Here is a 21,445-nt window from a genome sequence, read left to right on the forward strand (position 1 = left end):
ATGTTCATTAAATATTATGACACTCCCGAATTTTTAGACACTACGTTTGTATTTAAGAAAAACATAGGATCCAAAAGAAGCTTGCAATTAAAATACAATTAACTAAAATAAAATTGCGTATTTTTTATTATTATTTAATATTCTTGATTTATAGTATTAGTTGCTCTTCTAAAAAATTAGGCCTTGTGAACTTAAGTGAAAGAGTTATTTATTGTTAACATGTGCATATATACTCACAATGTATTAAAAAAAGTTTACTTTTATTACATAATTAAAATTGCATTAATGACTCAATATTTAAATAGTTATATAACTTATAGGTTAAATTCAAATTTAGATATTGGCCATAACGTTTCATAAAACGAGCATATTAGTTTCATCAATTTTTTCATCAATTAGCCCTGCTTAGTGGATTATTCATCCAATCTATGTCTTCGTAGAATCGAGGATCGCTGATCCTCAGAGCAGCCTTTTTATACAAGTAGTAATAACACGGAGCCACTGAAATATATAGTACAATCATATAAATTTATAATCTTGAAAATAATGTGTAATCTTTAACTTACATGTCCTCTGAAAAACGAATGCCAGCGCTAATGCAGAAGTGATGGGTTCCATCGGATTGTTCCATTTGATTTTTAGCCAATAAATGTGACATCCTACGCAACTGAACCAGTATAGAAGGACGACTAGTACTAGATATTTGAACTTTTCAAACAAACATCGAATGAGACCAGCCTATAATATATATATTTTGTTAGTTGAAACGTTTTGATGAATGATATTTAATTATTTACCTGAAATAAATATGTAGAAAAGAAATTGATCAGCATCGCAGTCATCGCTAATACGAGCAATAGATCTTGAAGTCTACAAATAAATAACATATGTTACTGTTTATGTTTATGCGTGAGATTATAATACATTTCCAATTTACTCACACAAATGTGATCAATATGACCGAATGGCTTCTGGGAAAAAGGGAGACACAATTTAAAATCAAATCGGCTAATATGAAACCATATTGGGAAAACAAAACGACGGAGTATCGCGAAACGGAGAGTTTCATTGCGGTTTTTCACACTAACCCATGGTAACACGGAAAATGTACACAAGGGGTGGTTCAGTGTTGCCAACGTGAAAAATATCAAACACGTCTGAAGTTTTAACACATTTACAATTAAAATATGATATTTTATTTAGTTATCATCTTATTCGCAAGCTAGGTGGTCGATTTAAGAGGCGAACATAGTGAAGTAATAAGTCATCTCATAAATCACAACTTTTTAAATAAAAAAGCTTTTTGAACAGGTATTGACTAAACATTTATTTAAAAATAAACTCGTAACGAATCCAAGGTTTCAATATCCAACACGTTGTGTGTTTGGAACCAGTGGTTCTTTAGCGGATGGATGGTGACAGGTTGCGTATATACACATATTGAGCCGTGCAGTAGTATTTATTGAAATACAGTTTACTTACATGTTAGATTCTAACATGTAACTAAATTAGAATATGATTATAAGTGATCGACGGACGAGGCGCCGCCAGTCGTAGTCTTCCCGGCGAAGTCCGCTAAAAAATGTTACTAGGGTGCCGCCTAGTTTTGGTTATAATAAAATAAATAGGCTCCCACAGTTCAACAGACGCTTCCAAAACATCAGCTTCAAGTCTATTGTATGATAAGAATTCTAGTTTTTTTATTAAAAAAAATATTCTAATTTCCTCAGAAAATTAGTATATATTTGGATTGTATTTGGTTGGAATGTTTGATTTTAAAAGTTGTTTTTCGGGATCTTATGAATGATGCCTTTTAAAAATCAGAAATTCACTATGATAATGGTATTCGAAGGGCGCAGACCTTCAAGTGAAAGACAAGTAGTTACATAATATTATTATTATAAAGAAAGAAAACATAGCGACGACATTAAAAAATATGTAATGTAACCCGTGAAATCGTAAAGCGATTATAGAAAGGGAAAGGTTCCTAGTAATTTAAATTGATAATACATATTTACATAATTTAACAGTATTGTATTTCAATTCTATCAATGCCGAAAATAATATTTTTTTTAGATCCACTATAATTAAAATTTTCTTAGTTACATAATAAAATACTTAATATTAGTAGTTTAATAATATTTGCACATTTACTTATTCTGAAGGGCCACACGCGCGTACTCCAAGAACCGCACTTTATCAAACCTTTAAAATATTCATATAAAAAATAGCTTATTATCATTTGATATAGTCAAATTTGAGGTTCATAAAATTTATTAAAAAAATACAAATAAAACTTGAATATACATATATTTGCCATTTAAATTAAGCTCGTTTATGAACCTCTGTCTTTCTAAGCCTATACTACTCAAGCGGAAGCATATAGGACAATAGTAAATTATGGTAATAGAACCTAAAATGTTTAGGTGTCAATTAAATGAAAATATACGATTCATTGTCAAAATGTTGAATTAATTATAGTTTTAACGAGTAAATTATTAATATTCATGGATTTGTGAGAATGGTCTATAATAGTGCGATGTAAAAAACATTCTACCCAAAATAATTGTCAGTTCGCTTTTCGATCGCTTACAATACACAAGTCAGTTTAAATTGTGCTTTCGAGTAAAATAAATATACTATATTTAAAAAATAACACGATGGAACAAGAGCAACGTTCATTTGGTTTGCCGATTTTTTTAATAATATATTTATTTTATATAATAATTATAACGTATTTTGATAACGTAAGGAACACCATTGCACAAGTTCTACGGAGGAAAATGTGCCTTTGTAACCGGCGCTACTGGATTCATTGGTTCAGGTTATAAATAATATAAATTTGGTCATCCTTTCTTTAAATAAATTTATCTTCAAAATTATTTTTATTTTTTAGTTTTGGTGGAACGGCTTTTGTATCATTTTGATAACATTGGCACTATATATTTGTTGATAAGATGTATAAATCCACAGGATTTGATTCGACGCTTCAACAAAATTATCAATGGCGAGGTATGATATTTTTTTGATGATATTTATTAACATACATTTTTATTTTTCGTGTTTCAAGGTTTATTAATAACATTTTCAGCTATTTTCAATGATATCTGAGAAACAAAAAGCAAAATTGGTACCTGTTGGTGGTAACATAGAAAATCCTAATTTTGGGCTCAGTCCCGAAGATTACGATATGGTGGTCAATAATACTCAATTCATTTTTCACAGTGCAGCAACCATTAGGTAAATAATAATAAAAATGTGGATTTGATCCAGTAATGAGTTTTTAATGAAAATCATACCTCTGTATTTTTAAGTATTTTTTCAATAAACTAAGTAATAACATTGAACGAATTCACTTTTGAGTAAAAGTAGAAAAGAATTACAATATAACCCACAATTAAAAATAAAGTGTCGAAAAACAACAAAGTAACACAAACAACAAGAAACAATAAAAAAATACTTGACATACGAGACTGAATTTTTTTTATACATATATGGTTATTAATTTTCCTATATATTAATATCTTATAACTTTGAAAAAAATATATATATATATCAAGTAATTTCGAAATATATGTCGGTTTTTAATGAAACAGAAAAAATAGCTTTAAAATTTTTATTTTTATTTTAATGTTTAATGTTTGAAACACTATGACACAAATTGTGTGGGATGTTGTCTATCTCTTGATGAATATTCGCCTTAAGTTGGGGTTAAGTCTTAAGTTTTCTTTGCCCCCGCCTCCCTTGAAAAAACAGAAATTCTCGGGTTATCCCTCGAAGAAAATCTGAAAAAAACAGTCTCGAATCTTTCTCGAAACTATTTTTAAAAATATGTCATTTCAGTGACATCATATCGAAATACGTTTTCCCCGTTAGATAAATATTTTTTTAGTAAAATTGTAATTTATCTAACAGGTGCTAGTAAAATTATATGATTTCAAATTTTCCATACTTGGTAATGTATACATTTACATACTTATCGTTATTTATTTACATGCGATGTATAAATGGTTGTATTTTCAATGAAGTTATATTTTCACTAGTAGATATATATTTTACTAGCAAAAAGTGATAAAACTTAGCTTAACCATTGCGACTAAATTTCCAAGAAACTTGAGTCGCAGTGGTTAGCTTCACTCTCGCGCGCTACTCCTTTGCGCGGTTCCCGCTCAAATGCGATTTAAAAAGTGCAAAAATCTATGACCCACCCTGCACATGCCAAAGAGTCTGTATTAGACCAACATTTCCCATACTTTTCTTACAGCGATCCGGCTATTTTTATATTTTTCCTTGACTCACTAAAATTGTTATTACTTATTTTGGCCCCCAGATAAATTAAAAAAAAACTCGTAAATTATTTGTAAAGTATTTATGTATTATATTGTAATAAAGAAACGTTTTTAACTTTACTTTTAGATATGCTTCGACTTCTAATCAATTCCTATATTTATTTAAAAAAAATTGATTTGCATTAATAAGTTGTGACAAAAGGGCATTATATTTTTTTCTTCTTCTTCTGCTAAAACTAGATACTTCTGACGATAATATAGCTAAAAATCTATCAATGGCATTCGGACGAAGATAACTTATTACAAAACAGTTCTGTTATAGACTCAATATCTGAATCCGGCAATTATGTCTGGAATGCTATATTTATTGTAAAAGGCTTATTGATTGGATGTAAATATTACTTCATACACCAGTCTCCAGTTCTAGTTGACATTCTTGTATCAAAAGTATTATTATTATTATTCGTGTATTTTTTCTGTGGCCGTTCGTCTTTGTGGAATTTTCATGAAGGCTTTTTTATCTATTTACAAAAATTTACTTACATTATTATTATCCTTATTAGCTTTTTACAAAAAAATATTAATATTCTCATGCGTCAAAATCGACTAAAAATGTTTGAAATAGTTTGTATTTAATAATATAGTTGGTGAATATTCATTGTGTGATTAGATTATATAATTTTGTAATGATTACAGATTCGATGAAACATTATCAGATGCACTGAAAACCAACACCGGTGGTTGTTTAAACATGCTAAATATTGCCAGAGAAATGAAGAAATTAGAGGTGACTAATAATTACAATTTTGTCAAAAAAATAATATTTATTAAAGTTACTAATATTTTTATCAAAATATTAGTAATTTTATTTTACCAAAACATGTTTATCTTATATCTAAATAGTCGGTATATTTTTACATAATGTTTATTATGATTTGTAAGTAGGGATTCCAATCCCGGGATCCCGAACGATTTTCAATACCCGATAAGTCCCGGGATTATAAAACATAATCCCGATTTTTTCGGATTGGTTGATTTATCAAGCACAATCGAATTATTATTGACAACATCGTTATATTTCGTGTACAAACTTGCGCGAGTTGCACGTGTCATCTGTGAATCTTTGAGGCTGTGAGTCTGAACGTGCTTTTTCAGCAGCAGGCTGCTTAGGAACCAAAATCAGATCAAGGCTAAATGATAAAACACTTGATGCTTTGATGTTACTTCGTGAATTTTATTCAAAATAATGTTTCCAATTAATTGTGTCTATGAATGTACATAGGTATGTGCATACATTGTCAAAAGTTCATTTTTTTCTTCTCAAATAAATATATAAGACCTTCCCTTTTTTTTTTATTATATTATTTTCTATTTTGAGTCCAAGACTAAAATTATACGGACTTTATACATTGTATGTTATAAAAAACAGATGTAAAAATATATTGTATTATTCATTTTAAATTATTTTTATCGATAAAATAACATGAAAATTATCCCGGGACTGGTCCCGGGATCCCGGGATCGACTAATTGCAATACCGAAATCCCGGGATCAAAATTTTGGCCCGGGATTGGAATCCCTATTTGTAAGATTTATAAAAAATATGATTTTATTTATCATATTTTTAAAGCTTGTTTATAACATTTAAACTAAAAATTATTTTATAGGCTTTCATTCACGTGTCTACTGCATTTTGTTTACCTATTATGAAAAATGTCAAGGAGAAATCGATAGACCTAGGATTCGACGAGGAAGTTGTAAAAAAAGTCATTGAACATCCAGATAATAGCAAGTTAGAAATCCTAGGTGAAAAGTTGGTATTTTACATATTATTTATATACACTATTTTTTTAATCAAATAAGTTACATTTTCTTTAAGTTAAAAAAAAATAAATTAAAAAAATTCTTGCCGCACAGCTAAGCTAATACACGATGAAAGTTGATAAATAATCGCTTAGGTGCCAAATAAACCGTGGCATATTCTTCATTATCTAGAAAAATATCGCGATGTTAATATTGTTTTAAATGAGTTATTTTTATTTTTGTTAAATATAAATATATTTTAAAATGCAAAATCATTGAATAAAATGGTGGGGGGTCATACTTTTTTTTCTGTGCAATTCTGTATAATATATTTCTGATTAATATGTGATAATAAAGCTATTAATTATTTTCAGAATTATGGGTGAATTCAAAACAACATATGCTTTTTCCAAGTGCATGAGTGAAAACATAATCGTAAAATCCGAGAAAGAGTTACCAGTTGCAATTTTTCGACCTGCAGTAGGTAATAAAAAATAAACTTACAGATTTTTAATTAAAATTTTATTAAAATTTATTTTTTAGTGTGCTGTACATCTTATAGTCATACACATCCTGGATACATTGGTAATCCATTTGGACCAACTTTGTTTTATCCATTGGTTGCGACCGGTTTAGTAAGGTAAATATTGTTGTCATTGCTTTTTTTAATGAGTGTCTTTGAATAATGATTTTTAAACAGGAATATGATTTTCCACCCAACGGTCAAGTGCAACTTTGTTCCAGCAGATTATTGTGCACACGTTATTTTAATGGCTGCAAAAGATATTGCTGAAAACAGGTAAAAATATAAAAAGTCCTAAATATATATTCTGTCTCGTGATTAAAATAAAATTAAAAACTTTTTTCACTTTTTATTAATTGTATAAAAATAAAATCTAATTGTAAAAAAACAGATAAAACAACAATACATCTTAAAGAGACGTACAATTAAATTACAAAATCTGAAAGCTAAAATATGTTAAAGAAATTAAAATATACAATAGTACTGATCATAATTTTATATTAGTGGTGCTGGCAATTACTCGAAACAGGTATACATATAATTATAACTATGAGAATGATATAAACTTTTTAAATACATTTTTTTATGCTCTCACATGTGAAGGTGTATTAAGATCATCCAAATTGGATTACGCATGTGTGTGCTTTTAAAGTATTATAGCAGATCCTGCTTTTATAATTGATAATTGATTTTACATTAGGTTTTCCTAGATGTATAATTAAAATTAAATCTGTAATAATAGTTTATATTTATTAATATAGTTCAGTCTGGTGTCCCTCTACTTACTAACTAGTTGTTGATTATGTTCACCCAGTTGTAACGCATTGGACCTACGGCTGTCATGTTGCATCAGAAGATTTAAATTAAATAAGTCACTTCTGAAAAGCTTATTACAAAATTATTTTTAAATGCAACATTTTCAGCGTTGATGTTTAAATATTTATGCGTGTCAAATAATTCAACACACATAAGCGTTTTTGCTATAACCTTGTAAATACTATAAAATTAGTAAAATTATTAAAAAATATTTTCCATTTGACAATTCTTGTAATCATGTTTGATATTAAGAACAAATTAATTCACGGGGCAAGTTATAGCTGCGTTCTGGTTATTGAATGTTTACTTTGCTTAAGTTATATTAATAACATTTGTGTCAATTTTTAATATTCATAATGTAACGTCAATGAAAGGTTATTTCTTATTGTATAATATATGTCTTTAGGGACTAATTCTAGAATTGACTTTTTAGAATGCTACTCTTCAAAGTTTGACAATAATTATTATGAAATAAAAAAAAATGCTTATCAGTAATAAATATCAAATTAATATTAACGATTTTAAACCATAATTTATTATAGAAAGCAGTAATTTAAATACTGTCCCAAATACTTGTTATTAGTTTTTGCGACTTGTCGAATAAGTGTATTCGTTACGCTGACGTACATGACAATCGGAGATCCAGTCGGTGCTCTTACAAATCGTCAGTAAGATGTGACCGGATTTCAAGTGTCTAAATACAGGATTATAAAACCTCTAGCTGTTCACACTGCAACCAAACTTATAAGAAAGGTAGCAAACAATAACAAATCAGTTTCTACCCCCAAAACGTCACGTTGGCTCAAGTGTCGAGAGTAGGAATAGGAAAATTACCTTTGCTCAGACACATTTATCATGATGTTCAATATGAATTTATTTTATTTTTGAAGATATAGTAATGAACAATAAAGGTACAACGAAATAAAAGCTGGAGATTTCGAGCACTGCTATGGCACTTGACATCCCGTATAACTCATTTTACCAGCTCGTCAACAGTTGGCAATACGATGTGATGATGATTATGTGTTGATTTCTGTATTGATAATTTCCTGTCATCGCAATCATTACAAAAGTAGCCAAAAACAAATAATTAATGAAAATTCATTAACACTAAACGCGCTACTCAGTCGATGTCGAAAGTGATGAACCTCGACGATAAAACATTGGACGGTTCACAAAATATTGCTGACGGTTTTGCGCAATATTTTCGTTCTGTTTTCGAGGAATCTTTTTCGCCTTCTGCTCAGTCGCTTCCTTCTTCATGTTCTTGGTCTTCAGTACTGACCATCAAAGAAACTGAGCACTCAGATCTTAAATACGGATTTAATAAATTAAAGACCTGAAAATAAAAGTTCTTTTGGATCTGATTTAATTCCCGATTTTATTTTGAAGGGTTGCGAAGTCAGTCGCGCTGCTACTCTAAAATGTATTTACGATCTGATTCTCAAAACATCATCATTTCCTGATCTATGGAAATACACAAAAAGGGTGACAAATTATATATAAAGAATTATAGACCAGTCGCAGTGTTGTCAGCTCCTGCTAAATTATATGAAATAATTATTCATCTCTATAATCACTTTCGGCAAGTTTTGCTAGACCAACAGCACGGGTTTCGTCCTGCCCGTTCCACTGTTACTAACCTTCTGTCGTTCACCAAAACGGTGACAACTTCTCTCGAAGCGGGAATTCAAGTAGACGTCGTGTATACAGATTTTGAGAAAGCCTTTGACAAAGTTTGTCATAGGTTATTATTAAAAAAATTGTCGAACCTCGGTTGCTCAGATAATTTAACTCGGTTATTCTCGAGTAATTTAAGCAATCGTAGACAGTTTGTAACATGTCAAAAGAATATTTTACCCCTTCGGGGGTTCCTCAAGGATCCAATCTGGGACCTATGCTTTTTGTGTTATTTATTAATGACATAAATACAGCAATTAAAAATTCAAGTTTTCTTTTGTACGCAGATGATTTAAAATTATATAAATGCATTCGATCTGTTATAGACTCCTTCTCTCTACAAAGTGATTTAGACTCTCTGTGGAGATGGGCTTCCATTACCCGTCTGCCCTTTAGTGTCGGAAAGTGCCATACTGTGTCATTTTCTCGATCCCGTTCGCCATCAGTTTATTTCTACCATCTCGGTGGTAACATTTTGACTAGAGAAACTTCCACTAAAGATCTCGGAATCACTTTCGAGAGCAAATGGAGGTTCTCTCTACACATACACGACGTCTGTGATAAATCTTCCAAGATGCTCGGCTTTGTTATGAGGAATGCCTTTCATTTTGACGATTCGTCAGTTATTCGCATCCTCTATGACACCTTAGTTCGTAGCATTCTTGAATCGGGATCTATAATTTGGAATCCCCGAATAGCCAAATATTCCCTTTTAGTGGAAAAAAATCAAAAAAGGTATTTAAGATACCTTTACAAAAGGACATTTGGTTATTATCCGTACTTATATCCCAGCGCCTTTCTTTTAGGAGCATTGGGATATGATTCGCTGAGTTCTCGCAGAAAGCTGTATGTCGCTAAGCATTTTTTCAAATTACTAAAAGGTGCTGTCGACAATCCAGCTATTCTCGAGGAATTCCAGTTTTGGTTTCCGGAACATTTTCGAGAATCACGATCGAGACCTCTTTTGATGCCCGTTAGGGCTAGGACATCCGCACTTGCCGACTCGCCTATAGCTGTGGCCATCCGGCTCCTTAATACGCTGGCATTACATATTGACTTATTTAATGTTAGCTACGAGGATCTGATCCAGTTTGTATCATTTAATTTTGATATTTTATAATTTTTTTGTTATGTTTAAGTATTGTTATATTTATGTATATATACGTTTTTTTATGTTTTATAAATTTAAAATTTGTTTTCGACCATGGTGGCGCATTGGGGTAACCTGTTAGGCCACGATGGTCTTAATTTAATCTAAAAATAAAAATATCTCTTTAATTACCAATTCCTTCACAATTACATAATCAGTATAAAAACGAACGGTATGAGTAATAATCTATGTGATGATTTTGTGTAGTTTAACATTTCAATTAAATTGAAATATGAGCCACGTTACAGCTCATTGCTATTTCATAACCGAAGCAAAGAGATTTTTTGACGATATGGTTTTTTCAATAACTGACAGTTAGGAATATATATTTTCCTCCAAATCAATGATTTCGGAATGACAATCCAAAGTAAATTTGTATTATGAATATAACCATACCTAATTATAATACATTTTAGATATAACGATGTACCAATTTACAACTATTTACCTGAAAATGAGCACAATATTATTATGGGGGAAGGAGTTAAGACCTTATTAAAAATTAACGAGGAGACTCCTATTCCAAACATAGCATGGTAAGTATTGAAATAAAATACTTAATTAGATGTTTCATGTGTATATATTTCTCAGGAACGCTTTCAATCGCAATATGGCGATCGTCTTCTTGAATGTTTTTTCTTTTCGTCGCAGCAATCAGTCCCCAAGAACAACGTGTCTGACAATTGATCTTTGCAAGGATGGACTAGGATTTCTGCGATGAAGAGAAGAAACATTTAATTCGATTCAGCACCTGAAGATGATCGCCATATTGCAATAATTGAAAGCGTCCGTGCGAAAAAATAATTGCCGTAGTAAAAGCGTATAAATATAATACTATTAAATATATTTTATTAACAGGTATCCAAATACTGTATGTGAAAAAAATTTTATTATTGGTACCTTTTGGACTTTAATAACACAAGTACCATTATGTATTTTGATTGATATTTATCGAATACTAACGTTTAAAAAACCTTTGTAAGTATAACTACCTTAATACGTGGGCGGATTAATCGTACAAGCTTTGATTGCCCTGGATTAAATTTGCAACACAATTCTTATAAAAGTTCATCGACCCATTTAATTTTCACGAAAAATTCCTAGCATATATTCATTCTCTATTCGCCCACCCATCCTTACAATATTTATTTAAGATATTTTTAATTTATTTTCATTACTTTACAGCCTTTTTAAAGGCCAGGTGAAGTTATGGCATATGTACACGATTTTTTTGAAGTTTTTTGATGAATTTCAAAACCACCATTTGGATAATATGAGGCGACTTCGGTCTAAGTATACAAAAGTAGAAAACGAAATGTTCCCCAACGGATTCGAAGGATATGATTGGGCGAGGCACTTTTCCATAAGCTTAGATGGTTATAAAAAATATGTCTTAAGATACAAAGACGATCCTGCGAAATTGGCGCAACGAATAAAACGAATGAAAAGGTATTTTTATTAAATGAATGTTAATTTTTATGTATTGTTATAAAGACGATGAACTAATATACTTTGACTATATGTAGGTTGAAAGTGTTATACTACGCCACCAACATTGCAGCGTTATCGTTGCTGTTATATTTTGGATTGAAGCTTATGTTTTGCTTGATGATGTATTTTGTGTAATTTTTTATGTATATTAATACGAAATATTATATTAATTCGATAATGAATAACGCATGAAATGTATACATATTTATATTTAAATAAATAGTGTAAAATGTGGCAATAATGAATATATATATATATCTTCATTATTGCCACATTTTACACTATTTATTTAAATATATATATGTATATATGTTCACTGTTAGGTTCTGCACAATTAACCACTATAAATACGCAATAAATCTGAACAACAATTAAACCACTATAACTCCGCAATGCTTTTTAATTTAATGTTCACATAATATACATTTTTATATTTTGTCCAAATATTTATTTAATCTGTTGTAATTTGATGTTATCAAACATACTAATTAGACTTTGATTATATATTTTATCTGCTTGTTATTTTCAATTCGAGGTCATTCAGCGGGGTCGAGAGTAAAGCTTTCGGATCCATTACAATTTTTTTAGGTGTTCTTTGGCAAGTACTTACTTTATACTTTGACAATAAGCGTGCCAAGCCAAACTTGGACTGTAATAATCCGAAACGTTCACCTGAAATATTTGTAACATTCTCATTGCATTATTGAATAAACAACATTATATTGAATATTATTTATTACCTATACAATTTCTAGGCCCTTCCCCGAATGGCATGTAGGTAAAAGGTTTGATATTTTTGATGTTCACTGGTGAAAATCGTTCCGGATCAAATACTTCAGGGTTTGGAAAGTACTGCGGATCCATCTGCAGACCTATAAGGGGTATGTAGACGAATGTTCCGGGTTCCAATTCTATATTAGTGCCGGGTAAAGTATATTTACTTTGACACAATCTGTCCAAGAACGGCAATGTTGGATACTTTCTCAGTGTCTCTAAACAAGATTACATAAACGAATTAATTGAATATAAATTTAAAGTAGTTTCTAAATAACACACCCTTGACACACATATCCAGATAAGTCATATTTTGAAGCGATTCATAAGTGATTTTTCCGTCAATCATTTCTTCCATGATGCTCTCGTATAATTTATCCTAAAATATTTTTATAATGATTAAGATTATAATAATATTAATTTGAAATTAGTTTTACATACTTGCAAGTGTGGATTGTGTGCTAGTTCGAACAGAGTAAAAGACATTGTGCTACTTGAAGTTTCAAAACCTCCGGTGAAGAAGACGGTGGCTTGCGATACCAGAGTGTCCCCCTCGAATTCTTAAAAAGCAAATTATTATTTTATTCAGTGACTACGTAGAAAATATGGAGATTTGCGCACTCAATTCAGATTTCCCTTCGCTGACTTCGTTTTTGAGATCCAGAAGGAGGTTAATCAGATCGTGCCTTTGCACAGGATTGGCTTCTCTATCGTTCATAACTTGCCAGAAGACTTTTCTAAAAGTTGTGGAGCACGCCCTTGAGAAGAATTTAAATCTGAAAATCAAATTATTAAATATTAATATTCGTATATCTAAGTACGCAGAAATTTGCAAGCATGGGCATTTTTGCGATAGCTACAAGGAGCTGGAGCAGTTAATTTGAGATGGTGTAAACCTCTTTTAGGCGTGCACTACTAGTTACTTGACTTTTTTTATTTTAAATAGTATTTATGTGTGCGTTTGTAGTAAGAATATATGTATATATGTATGTATGTGTATGAAATATGTGGGTAAATATTATATATATATATATATATATATATATATATATATATATATATATATATATATATATATATATATATATATATATATATATATATATATATATATATATATATATATATATATATAAGACCATTACAACGCATTGGAGTAAACTGTCAAAATATTATAAGCAAATTAATAAATAATAAAAATAAATAATTTTTATTTTTAATATTTTTTTATATTGTATGCTTTTCGCGAATTACGATTCTGGGGAAAGCAAACATTTACTAGAATTTACAATAACGCTTGGGTACTCATGCCGAGTCATCTTATTAAGTCAGGACTACTGAATCGACTGTGAGAAAAAACTTGTCGCAGAAGCGTAATGTAAGTAAAACTCTTACCAAAAAGTATATTCGTTACAAGTTAGTGAAATTAACTGACACGGATTACAAGTACTCCATGACTACCATGCCGATTCTCTGCCTGTTTAAATTACGACAATTATACAAAAGTGTTATTATAAGAAAGGTAACAAATAATAACAATATGTTTCCACCCTCAGATTGCCGTATTGGTCAATAGGAAGGTCTCAAAAAAGTGTACATATCGTACATCAGACATGTTCATCAGGAACTTCCATCAAGAACTTTGCTGAACGTAGACCGAAATTTAAAAGACTGAAGAAGCAGCCACTCTACTTTCCATTAACGCTGATCCAGCTACGAAGTCTAAAATCCAAAGTTCAATCTGGTCTTCGAGACACAGACAAGATAACGGGAACAATATGGATGTATAGTATTACACAAATTGTATCTGATTTAAACTTTATAATAATAATACATAACTTCAGCGAGGTCAGCACAGATATTTGTATAATATGATATTTCACTTTATTATTTTTACTGGCAGCCCGTAGATTTCCATTCAATGATAACAAACAATAGCTGTTTATTAAATAGATAAGGTTTTTGAGCAAAACTAAGGACAAAGATAAGCAAAAAATAATAATATTGTTATGTTAGATGGCAGTAAGCACTGAAGCCAGGATACGAGCCGTGTGTGGCTCACGAGCCGCACCGGCTACGTAAAAAATAAATATAGAATATTTAGCCCCTTGACCTTAACTTTGATTACATGTTAGTCGATAATAAAATATATTTTTAATATCTATAAATAACGATATCCTTATCGCCTACAAATAACACTATCTTATGTAATATTTTATTGTTGCTGTGTTTTTACAATCGAATATTTTTTCTTATTTTTGTTTTAAATATATTCAAGTAAGATATAATAATATTTTTTCAAAGTTTTATATTATAATTGTACTCACTTGCAAAATTTGGCGACTGCTGGAGCGAAAAACAACGCACTGAATTCTATAGACCTGAGAAAAGTGAATTTGAACATGAGCTTTCCTAGTCTTTGAAACAAAGCGTTTGGATCTTTAAAAGAATTGGCCTCCACTCCAAATGCCACTGATGATATGGAGTCAGTTGTGTATTTAGAGCACAAATCTCTAGCGTTAAATTCATCTTCTTTTCTCTCCAAACAATTATCCACATGGTTCACCATGTCATTCCCGACATTTTCCACTAAATTAAACAGATTCTTCATCTTTCCAGAAGTAAACACCGGCGAAATCTTGACTCTCAGGTACCTCCATTGCGGGTTTTTGATCGAGAACAAGTTGTTTGATCCCAAAGGGTCAGCTTGGCTGTCGCTATATATGGTTCTGTCGCGGAAGTTTTGGAAATCTTTGACCAGAACGGCTTTGATCAGTTCCGGACTTCTTAGGATTATTGCCGGTTTGGTGAAAACCCACATTCCCACGTAGTCTTCCTTTGGGTATTTGTTGTATGCATCTTGAAGTACGCAGCCGATGGACTTTTTAAAGGTGAAAATGTCCCAAAGACTACCAAAGAAAGGCACAGATCTGGTAGATTTTATTCCCCGTTTCTTCCAATAATCAAACGTCCATACCGAATATACATAAACTGCCCCGAGTAGGGTTAAAAACCCTAACAAAAACGTGGTGCTGCACATACACGAAAACATGGTAAAAACGCGGTTGGTGTGCGAATGATACGGAAAATTTTCTTGCTTTAATGTTTATAGATAAATATATATAAAGATACTACGTGGCTATTTATTTTTGGTATTTGCAATAAAATATCAGTAGCGTACAAACTAAATAAATAATTTATTTATAACACAATTTCACATAAAAATTCGATTCTGTTTTTTTCATCACTATATAAGGTTTATGCGTGAAAATACGATATTATTTTTAGAAAAGAAGATTAAATTATCGATTGTGACAAATTACGATGAACAGTAGAAATTAGATCTATTCACTGATCTTATGTAATACTTTTATAATTATTTTACTTCCGTAATTATTATTAGATATATAGCCCGCAGTCAAATGATATATTAAAAGCAGCATAATTATTATTATAAGAAATATTACACAAATAGCATTATTAAATAGATATTATCGTAATACCAAAACACTTAAATATGACTTACGGAGCTGCTGTGAAAACGTTTATGTAATCAAACATATCTAAAATTACTAAAATGCGTTATGCTATCATTCATTATCAGTGGCGTAGTGTTAAATGAAAAAGTCTCGAGCACTATTAATTTTAATATTTTTGCTATTATTACTTTTCTGAAAATTACAATTTTTTGCAATAATATAATATTAATATATAAAAATAAACACTGTATTTAAACTTTCATTTAACAGTGCTTTTTTTAATTTTTACATATAACCGTTTGACAGAGCAGTGTTTAAGTTGAATTTTATTTTAAGAATTAGTCGTTGCGTTCAACTGGTTTTGGGTTCTGGAGTCGGTTATTTTATATTCGTCTTATGTGACTTTGATTATGCAAAAACGTATTCTATTCCTTAAATTTTACATCTCAAATTAATTTAAATCTAAATGTGATTTTTTTGTATAGTTGTGATAAATCGTTGGTTTTAGATAGCAAAAACGTTTAAAATTAAGGTCGTGCTTCATTTTGCTCTACCACCTCATTACACTAATTCTAAGTTTTTTAACCTAAAATACTTGATTTTAGGTTAAAGGTAGCTCAGGAAGTTTGAGGAGACCAGTTTAACGCTAAATAAGAAGAAAACCAGGCGGCCACGGAGCAGGAGAAGCGTCTGTCATGCAAGTTAACGAGTCGGTACGAGAAGATCCGGACTTGTCAATTCGCAAGCGTTCTGCTGCTATACCGATAACAAGATAAACTTTGCGTCAAATTTTGAAACTACACCCATATAAGATCCAACTGGTGCAAGATGAAGTAACCTGCTATACATCCAATGTGACTATATCGGTGATGAAGGAAATTTTTCATAACAAACTGATTTCGCATAGTGACATCCCATGCTCCCCCCCCCCCACCGCAGCTTAGATTTGAGTGATCAAGGGTGATTATTTTTATGGGGTTATTTAATATGTTGTGTTAACTTGAATAAACTAGCCACAATAACCCAACTTAAAGATTGGAATGCCAGCGGCAGGATGGTGGACACTTAGACATTATTTTTAAGACATGTTTTTCCCAATTGTGTTATTTCAGTGAAATAAACATCCATTATCATCGACCTGTAGTTTTTTCTATTGAATTTTCAAAAGTGCAAAAACATATGGGACAATCTATATAATGGCACAATGATAGATTCTAAATTGGTACATTTAAGGACGTTGATATTCTCAGAATTATGAATTTTAGGTTGCTGTAGCTTACACTTGGGATGACCCCTGTTTTTTTGTTAAAGTAAGGCCCAACGGGTTCAGTATCCATGCTCATAAATACCGTTAATGAAAATCTGCTCGGATATACTGTTCATCACGCTGAAGAACACAAATCTATTATTTTAACGAATTTTTAACAAATAATATTAATAAGTGGTCACGACAATTTTTTATTCCTAATGTCGGCGAAAATTATATAAAAATTAAATAATTAAGTTAAAAAAAATGAAAATTAAGTTGTAGCAATAGTGTTACTAAAGATTTAACTAATAAAGTTGTTAATGAAAAAACAATATTTATTTTTCTAAATTATACACGAATACATAATTGATTACACCCATAACCAATGTATATAAATTTATATTTATACATTTTTCAAACATGTTAAATTATTGGAATTTTTCTATTTCACTTGTGACCAGAACTATGTTGATTCAATGAATCTTCAAGAACCTTTGCATCCACATCCAAAAAAATATGGCCACTACAACAATTACAAAATTTTTCAAGCCAATATGTAAAGTTTTCAATCTGAAACATTAAAAGAGAAACATTGAAATAAAAACAAATACTTATGAATGTATTGATATATACATACGCCCTGAATTTCTTTCGGGCTTCTAAAACTGAAACTTCTTCTTTAATCAGATGTTGTCTTATTCCGTATACTACAGTAGCAGAGTAATTAGACCATTTCAACGCCGAAAGATCATTGTAGAACAAATTTTTATCTTTGAGATTCATATGAGATAAAATATTATTCATTTCGTTTAACTCAAACACCCAATTTCTAGAAACGAATACATCCAACAAACTCAAGAATTTATCTGTTTTTCTGTATACCATCATAAGACTAAAAAATAAAATAAATAAATATGATATTAAACAAAATGTTTTATCAATATATTTACCTGAGTTTTTCTCCTGTTAATTTAAAGATACAATCCATTAAAATTGCTGGCAAAATGTGCAAGAATAATTTACGAATTTGATAGTCGTATTTGCATGGTGCCAAAGTCATGCATGGATACCTAAAATTAAATTAAAAAATATTAAAATAATATATTGACACATTTTTGAGCCTGACTATATATTATACATACCAGACACTTTTTGAGAGAGGCATGTAGTCAACAGCTTGCAACCAAAGATTGATTGCATTACCCCACAAAACATTGCTACGGTTCGGTGGTATATAATTTATTATTGGTGGGATAGGTTCTCTAAAAAGAAAAAAATATCAGAAGATCTCATATTTTCATTAAAGTTAAAATTACATTAATAATACAATCTTTGAGAAATATCCCAAGCCGATGCTATTATTCCATTAGCGCAAAAATCTGCTGGTATCATATTGGTTCTGGTCTTTTTGTTAATTTTCAATAATCTGTTTTAAAATTAAGCATTTATATATAATAAAAAAGTAAAAATATATGAAGTTACATAAAATAGTAAGCTACCTGAGTAAGCCTGTGCCAACAGCTGCCAATAAACCTGAAGGACCAAAAACACTGTCCGTATAACCAATAACAGAGTGTCGCCCAGATGTTCCCAATACTGTAAAAATAAGTTATATTAAAAATATACATATAACCAAAAACTAAGAACATACCTATTCCAGGTCTAAAGATAATCACAGGGAGATCTTTCGCTTCTTTAAGAATAACATCTTCGGCTATGGATTTCGTAAATGAGTACGAGTTTGGCCAATTCATTAAAAGTCTGTAAAAAAATATTTGCATAAGCATTGTTATTTTATTAATTTTATTTTAGGCTTTGAATGGAAGGTGAGATAATATAATATTGTGTGTATCATCTACAAAAGAGCCATAATAACTAATGGATTTTTGCCTTTGCGCTTGCAAAGAAACGGCGTTTTAGCGACAGATAAAAGGAACATCAAAACAATAAAACTTTGCTGTGAAAATAATTAACGTAACGAATGCATACACAAGAAATTGTTTTTCGATAGCAGGTAGTAAAAGTACAAATATTTGTTTCAGATATGTATCTGATAATATTTTGAAGGGTAAATTAATAATATTTTTTCGGCATTTAAAATACATTTTACTCACTTAAATTTTAATATTTCTAAAATTTCTTGATCTTTAATCTCAATCATTGTCTTTACTTCCTTCAAAGACATTCCTGAGTTACAAAATTTTTCTTCGATATTCAATCCAAAAGCACAGTTTGCAAAAGCGGTAGACACGTGAACGAAAGACTAAAAATATAAAGATACATATTTTTAAATACATATATTTTATGCATACTTTTTACAACATTTTAATCTAACTTTTAGGTTTTTCATCTCCTTGCATAAGTTTACAATATCAAATGTTCCAATCACGTTCACTTTTAGTGCAATTTTCAGTTTTTCGTCAAATCTGTAAATAAACATGATTTTTTTATATTTTATATATATATGTAATAATCGTTAATAAATACCTCACAGTTGCACCAGAATGAAAAACGACATCTACATTATTAATCAAAATAGAACGATCTCTTTCATTGAGTCCTAAATTATTTTCCCCCAATTCACCTTCCATTGCCTCAATTTTATGTTTCCATCCTTTTTCCAGCTTTGCGAATAACTATAATAAAATAAATATAATTATTCGGCATAATGTTTTATGTATATAAATATTATAATCATATATAACATACACCATCATTTAAGAAATCTTTCAATCTGTTTTGGCTGGACTTTTCCTTTTTTGGTCTTATTAATAAATATATTTTATCAATATCATAGCAATTGCATATCAAACGTTCAATTATAACTGAAAATTATGAGTTTGGATTATAGGAAATTATTATTAAAATATTTATGTTTATTATCTGGTGAGAAAATTGGGTAGCAAATTAATATAAATTATATTAAATATATATATTGTTAATAATAATTCGCTATTAAATTTATCATTAATAGATCTATTATCAATCAGATTATAATACTTACGTTTTCCAACAAAACCGGTACCACCTGTTATAAAAATAGTTTTTCCGCTGTAAAATTGCTGTATAGGAGTCTCTAGAATTTAGTTAAGAAATACAATAAAAATTTAATTTAATTTTGTTAATATGAAAGAATAAAGAACAAACTTTTAAGATATTCAGTAATATAGTCTTTTCCTCTCATCTTGGAAGGGATATTTATATGAAATTTTACGATCGCACAATAATGGACTTACGAACAACTGCTGTTCTAGAACAGTGGGCATTTGACTTTCAATCGTTATGTAGTATGTATAAGTAATTAGAATTTAAAATGAGGCGGAATAAAGAAATACACAGTTGCAACGTAGTTTATATTAAATTAACTTCTTACAGCATGATTTTCCTGATTACATTGGATTGTTACAGCCTTAATAAGTGGAATATAATCAATTCACATTATACCAAATCATGTTTTGAAAATATTAAAAAAGTAATATAATATTATTTTACAAATTAAATGAGCAATATTAGCAAATAGTTTCAAGGACATGGTCAGAACATGATTACTCTATGAATTACTCTCTGCAACAAGTCTTTTCCGAAGAAAAAATCCAAAGATTTACCTTATATAAATGCACAAATAGTTCGTTTTATGGAACAAATTATTTATTTAAATGCACATATCTCTTAAAATACTTATTTGTTAAACCGCACTAGTTATTACACTTCCTACCTCTGTGACGTATTTTGATATATTATCCATAATATATAAGAGTGTTCCGTTCCATAAAAATCAATTTATTATTATAGTTCCTCTTTCCCAGTTTTTTCTTCTGTCATAAATAGATACCACAGTAAACATAAAAAACACGTCGACACGTCGCATATATACAAAAATATATATAAAACATGTTGAATTCAATTTTTAAAATTTACGTCGAAATATTGGCCGGTGGGATTTTTTGTGTAGATATGGTGGGCCATTATTTTGGTCCTCTTGAGCTGAATGGGATATTATTATTCTATTTTGATATCTTACCCCGATAAAACTACTTAGGTTAATCCCCTAAAATGAGCATCAATTTATTCTACGCTTTTGATTTCAAGCTATATGGGCATCGTCGTTTTTGTAATTCTAAGCCATAGAGATATCGTTTTCAACGAATAAGATGTTCGGATTTAAGAAATAAATATAAAAAAAAATTTCGG

The 21,445-nt window shown here is 30.1% G+C and overlaps 4 protein-coding genes across 4 annotated transcripts; 1 reads left to right on the plus strand and 3 right to left on the minus strand.

Annotated features, from left to right (window-relative positions):
• Window positions 1-391: 391 nt before the first annotated feature.
• LOC148239240 (transmembrane protein 138) lies at window positions 392-1,145 on the minus strand. Its single transcript, XM_088187377.1, has 4 exons — window positions 942-1,145; window positions 798-870; window positions 567-738; window positions 392-501 (listed from the first exon to the last, which is right to left on the minus strand). Exons 1-4 carry the CDS (start codon window positions 1,067-1,069, stop codon window positions 392-394), a joined length of 483 nt encoding a protein of 160 aa, XP_088043503.1. The 5' UTR covers window positions 1,070-1,145.
• A 1,422-nt stretch (window positions 1,146-2,567) lies between these two features.
• Window positions 2,568-12,117, plus strand: LOC148239241 (fatty acyl-CoA reductase wat-like). Its single transcript, XM_088199404.1, has 13 exons — window positions 2,568-2,685; window positions 2,753-2,824; window positions 2,897-3,012; window positions 3,092-3,240; window positions 4,986-5,076; window positions 5,957-6,102; window positions 6,467-6,576; window positions 6,636-6,732; window positions 6,793-6,891; window positions 10,678-10,797; window positions 11,120-11,239; window positions 11,447-11,710; window positions 11,788-12,117. The coding sequence occupies exons 1-13, from the start codon at window positions 2,661-2,663 to the stop codon at window positions 11,885-11,887; spliced, it is 1,509 nt and encodes a 502-aa protein (XP_088055530.1). The 5' UTR covers window positions 2,568-2,660; the 3' UTR covers window positions 11,888-12,117.
• A 19-nt stretch (window positions 12,118-12,136) lies between these two features.
• Window positions 12,137-15,627, minus strand: LOC148239242 (cytochrome P450 6k1-like). Its single transcript, XM_088199391.1, has 6 exons — window positions 14,854-15,627; window positions 13,148-13,302; window positions 12,968-13,086; window positions 12,809-12,905; window positions 12,493-12,744; window positions 12,137-12,424 (listed from the first exon to the last, which is right to left on the minus strand). Exons 1-6 carry the CDS (start codon window positions 15,576-15,578, stop codon window positions 12,261-12,263), a joined length of 1,512 nt encoding a protein of 503 aa, XP_088055517.1. The 5' UTR covers window positions 15,579-15,627; the 3' UTR covers window positions 12,137-12,260.
• Window positions 15,628-17,571: 1,944 nt separating this feature from the next.
• Window positions 17,572-20,561, minus strand: LOC148239243 (fatty acyl-CoA reductase wat-like). The gene is made up of 13 exons (XM_088185821.1): window positions 20,402-20,561; window positions 20,259-20,330; window positions 19,964-20,079; window positions 19,742-19,890; window positions 19,590-19,680; window positions 19,369-19,517; window positions 18,906-19,015; window positions 18,754-18,850; window positions 18,582-18,680; window positions 18,397-18,516; window positions 18,205-18,324; window positions 17,892-18,146; window positions 17,572-17,824 (listed from the first exon to the last, which is right to left on the minus strand). The coding sequence occupies exons 1-13, from the start codon at window positions 20,436-20,438 to the stop codon at window positions 17,728-17,730; spliced, it is 1,512 nt and encodes a 503-aa protein (XP_088041947.1). The 5' UTR covers window positions 20,439-20,561; the 3' UTR covers window positions 17,572-17,727.
• Window positions 20,562-21,445: the final 884 nt, after the last annotated feature.

Source organism: Plectrocnemia conspersa, unplaced genomic scaffold (genome assembly GCF_051122295.1).
Source record: "Plectrocnemia conspersa isolate PC_06_02 unplaced genomic scaffold, ASM5112229v1 ptg000001l, whole genome shotgun sequence".
In the NCBI taxonomy this organism is placed as follows: Eukaryota; Metazoa; Arthropoda; class Insecta; order Trichoptera; family Polycentropodidae; genus Plectrocnemia; species Plectrocnemia conspersa.

Coding starts and splice junctions, on each gene's coding strand:
- LOC148239242 (XM_088199391.1), bottom strand. CDS start 15,578: ATGTTTTCGTGTATGTGCAGCACCACGTTTTTGTTAGGGTTTTTAACC. Junction 13,087..13,147: donor CGAAGGGAAATCTGAATTGA/GTGCGCAAATCT, acceptor TTGCTTTTTAAG/AATTCGAGGGGGACACTCTG. Junction 12,745..12,808: donor TCTGGATATGTGTGTCAAGG/GTGTGTTATTTA, acceptor AATCTTGTTTAG/AGACACTGAGAAAGTATCCA.
- LOC148239243 (XM_088185821.1), bottom strand. CDS start 20,438: ATGAGAGGAAAAGACTATATTACTGAATATCTTAAAA. Junction 19,518..19,589: donor AGGAGATGAAAAACCTAAAA/GTTAGATTAAAA, acceptor TTATATTTTTAG/TCTTTCGTTCACGTGTCTAC. Junction 19,016..19,368: donor TTAGAAATATTAAAATTTAA/GTGAGTAAAATG, acceptor ATTTTTTTACAG/ACTTTTAATGAATTGGCCAA.
- LOC148239240 (XM_088187377.1), bottom strand. CDS start 1,069: ATGAAACTCTCCGTTTCGCGATACTCCGTCGTTTTGTTTTCCCAATAT. Junction 739..797: donor TTTCTACATATTTATTTCAG/GTAAATAATTAA, acceptor TATATATTATAG/GCTGGTCTCATTCGATGTTT. Junction 502..566: donor ATTCGTTTTTCAGAGGACAT/GTAAGTTAAAGA, acceptor TATATATTTCAG/TGGCTCCGTGTTATTACTAC.
- LOC148239241 (XM_088199404.1), top strand. CDS start 2,661: ATGGAACAAGAGCAACGTTCATTTG. Junction 3,013..3,091: donor ACAAAATTATCAATGGCGAG/GTATGATATTTT, acceptor TAACATTTTCAG/CTATTTTCAATGATATCTGA. Junction 6,892..10,677: donor AAAGATATTGCTGAAAACAG/GTAAAAATATAA, acceptor AATACATTTTAG/ATATAACGATGTACCAATTT.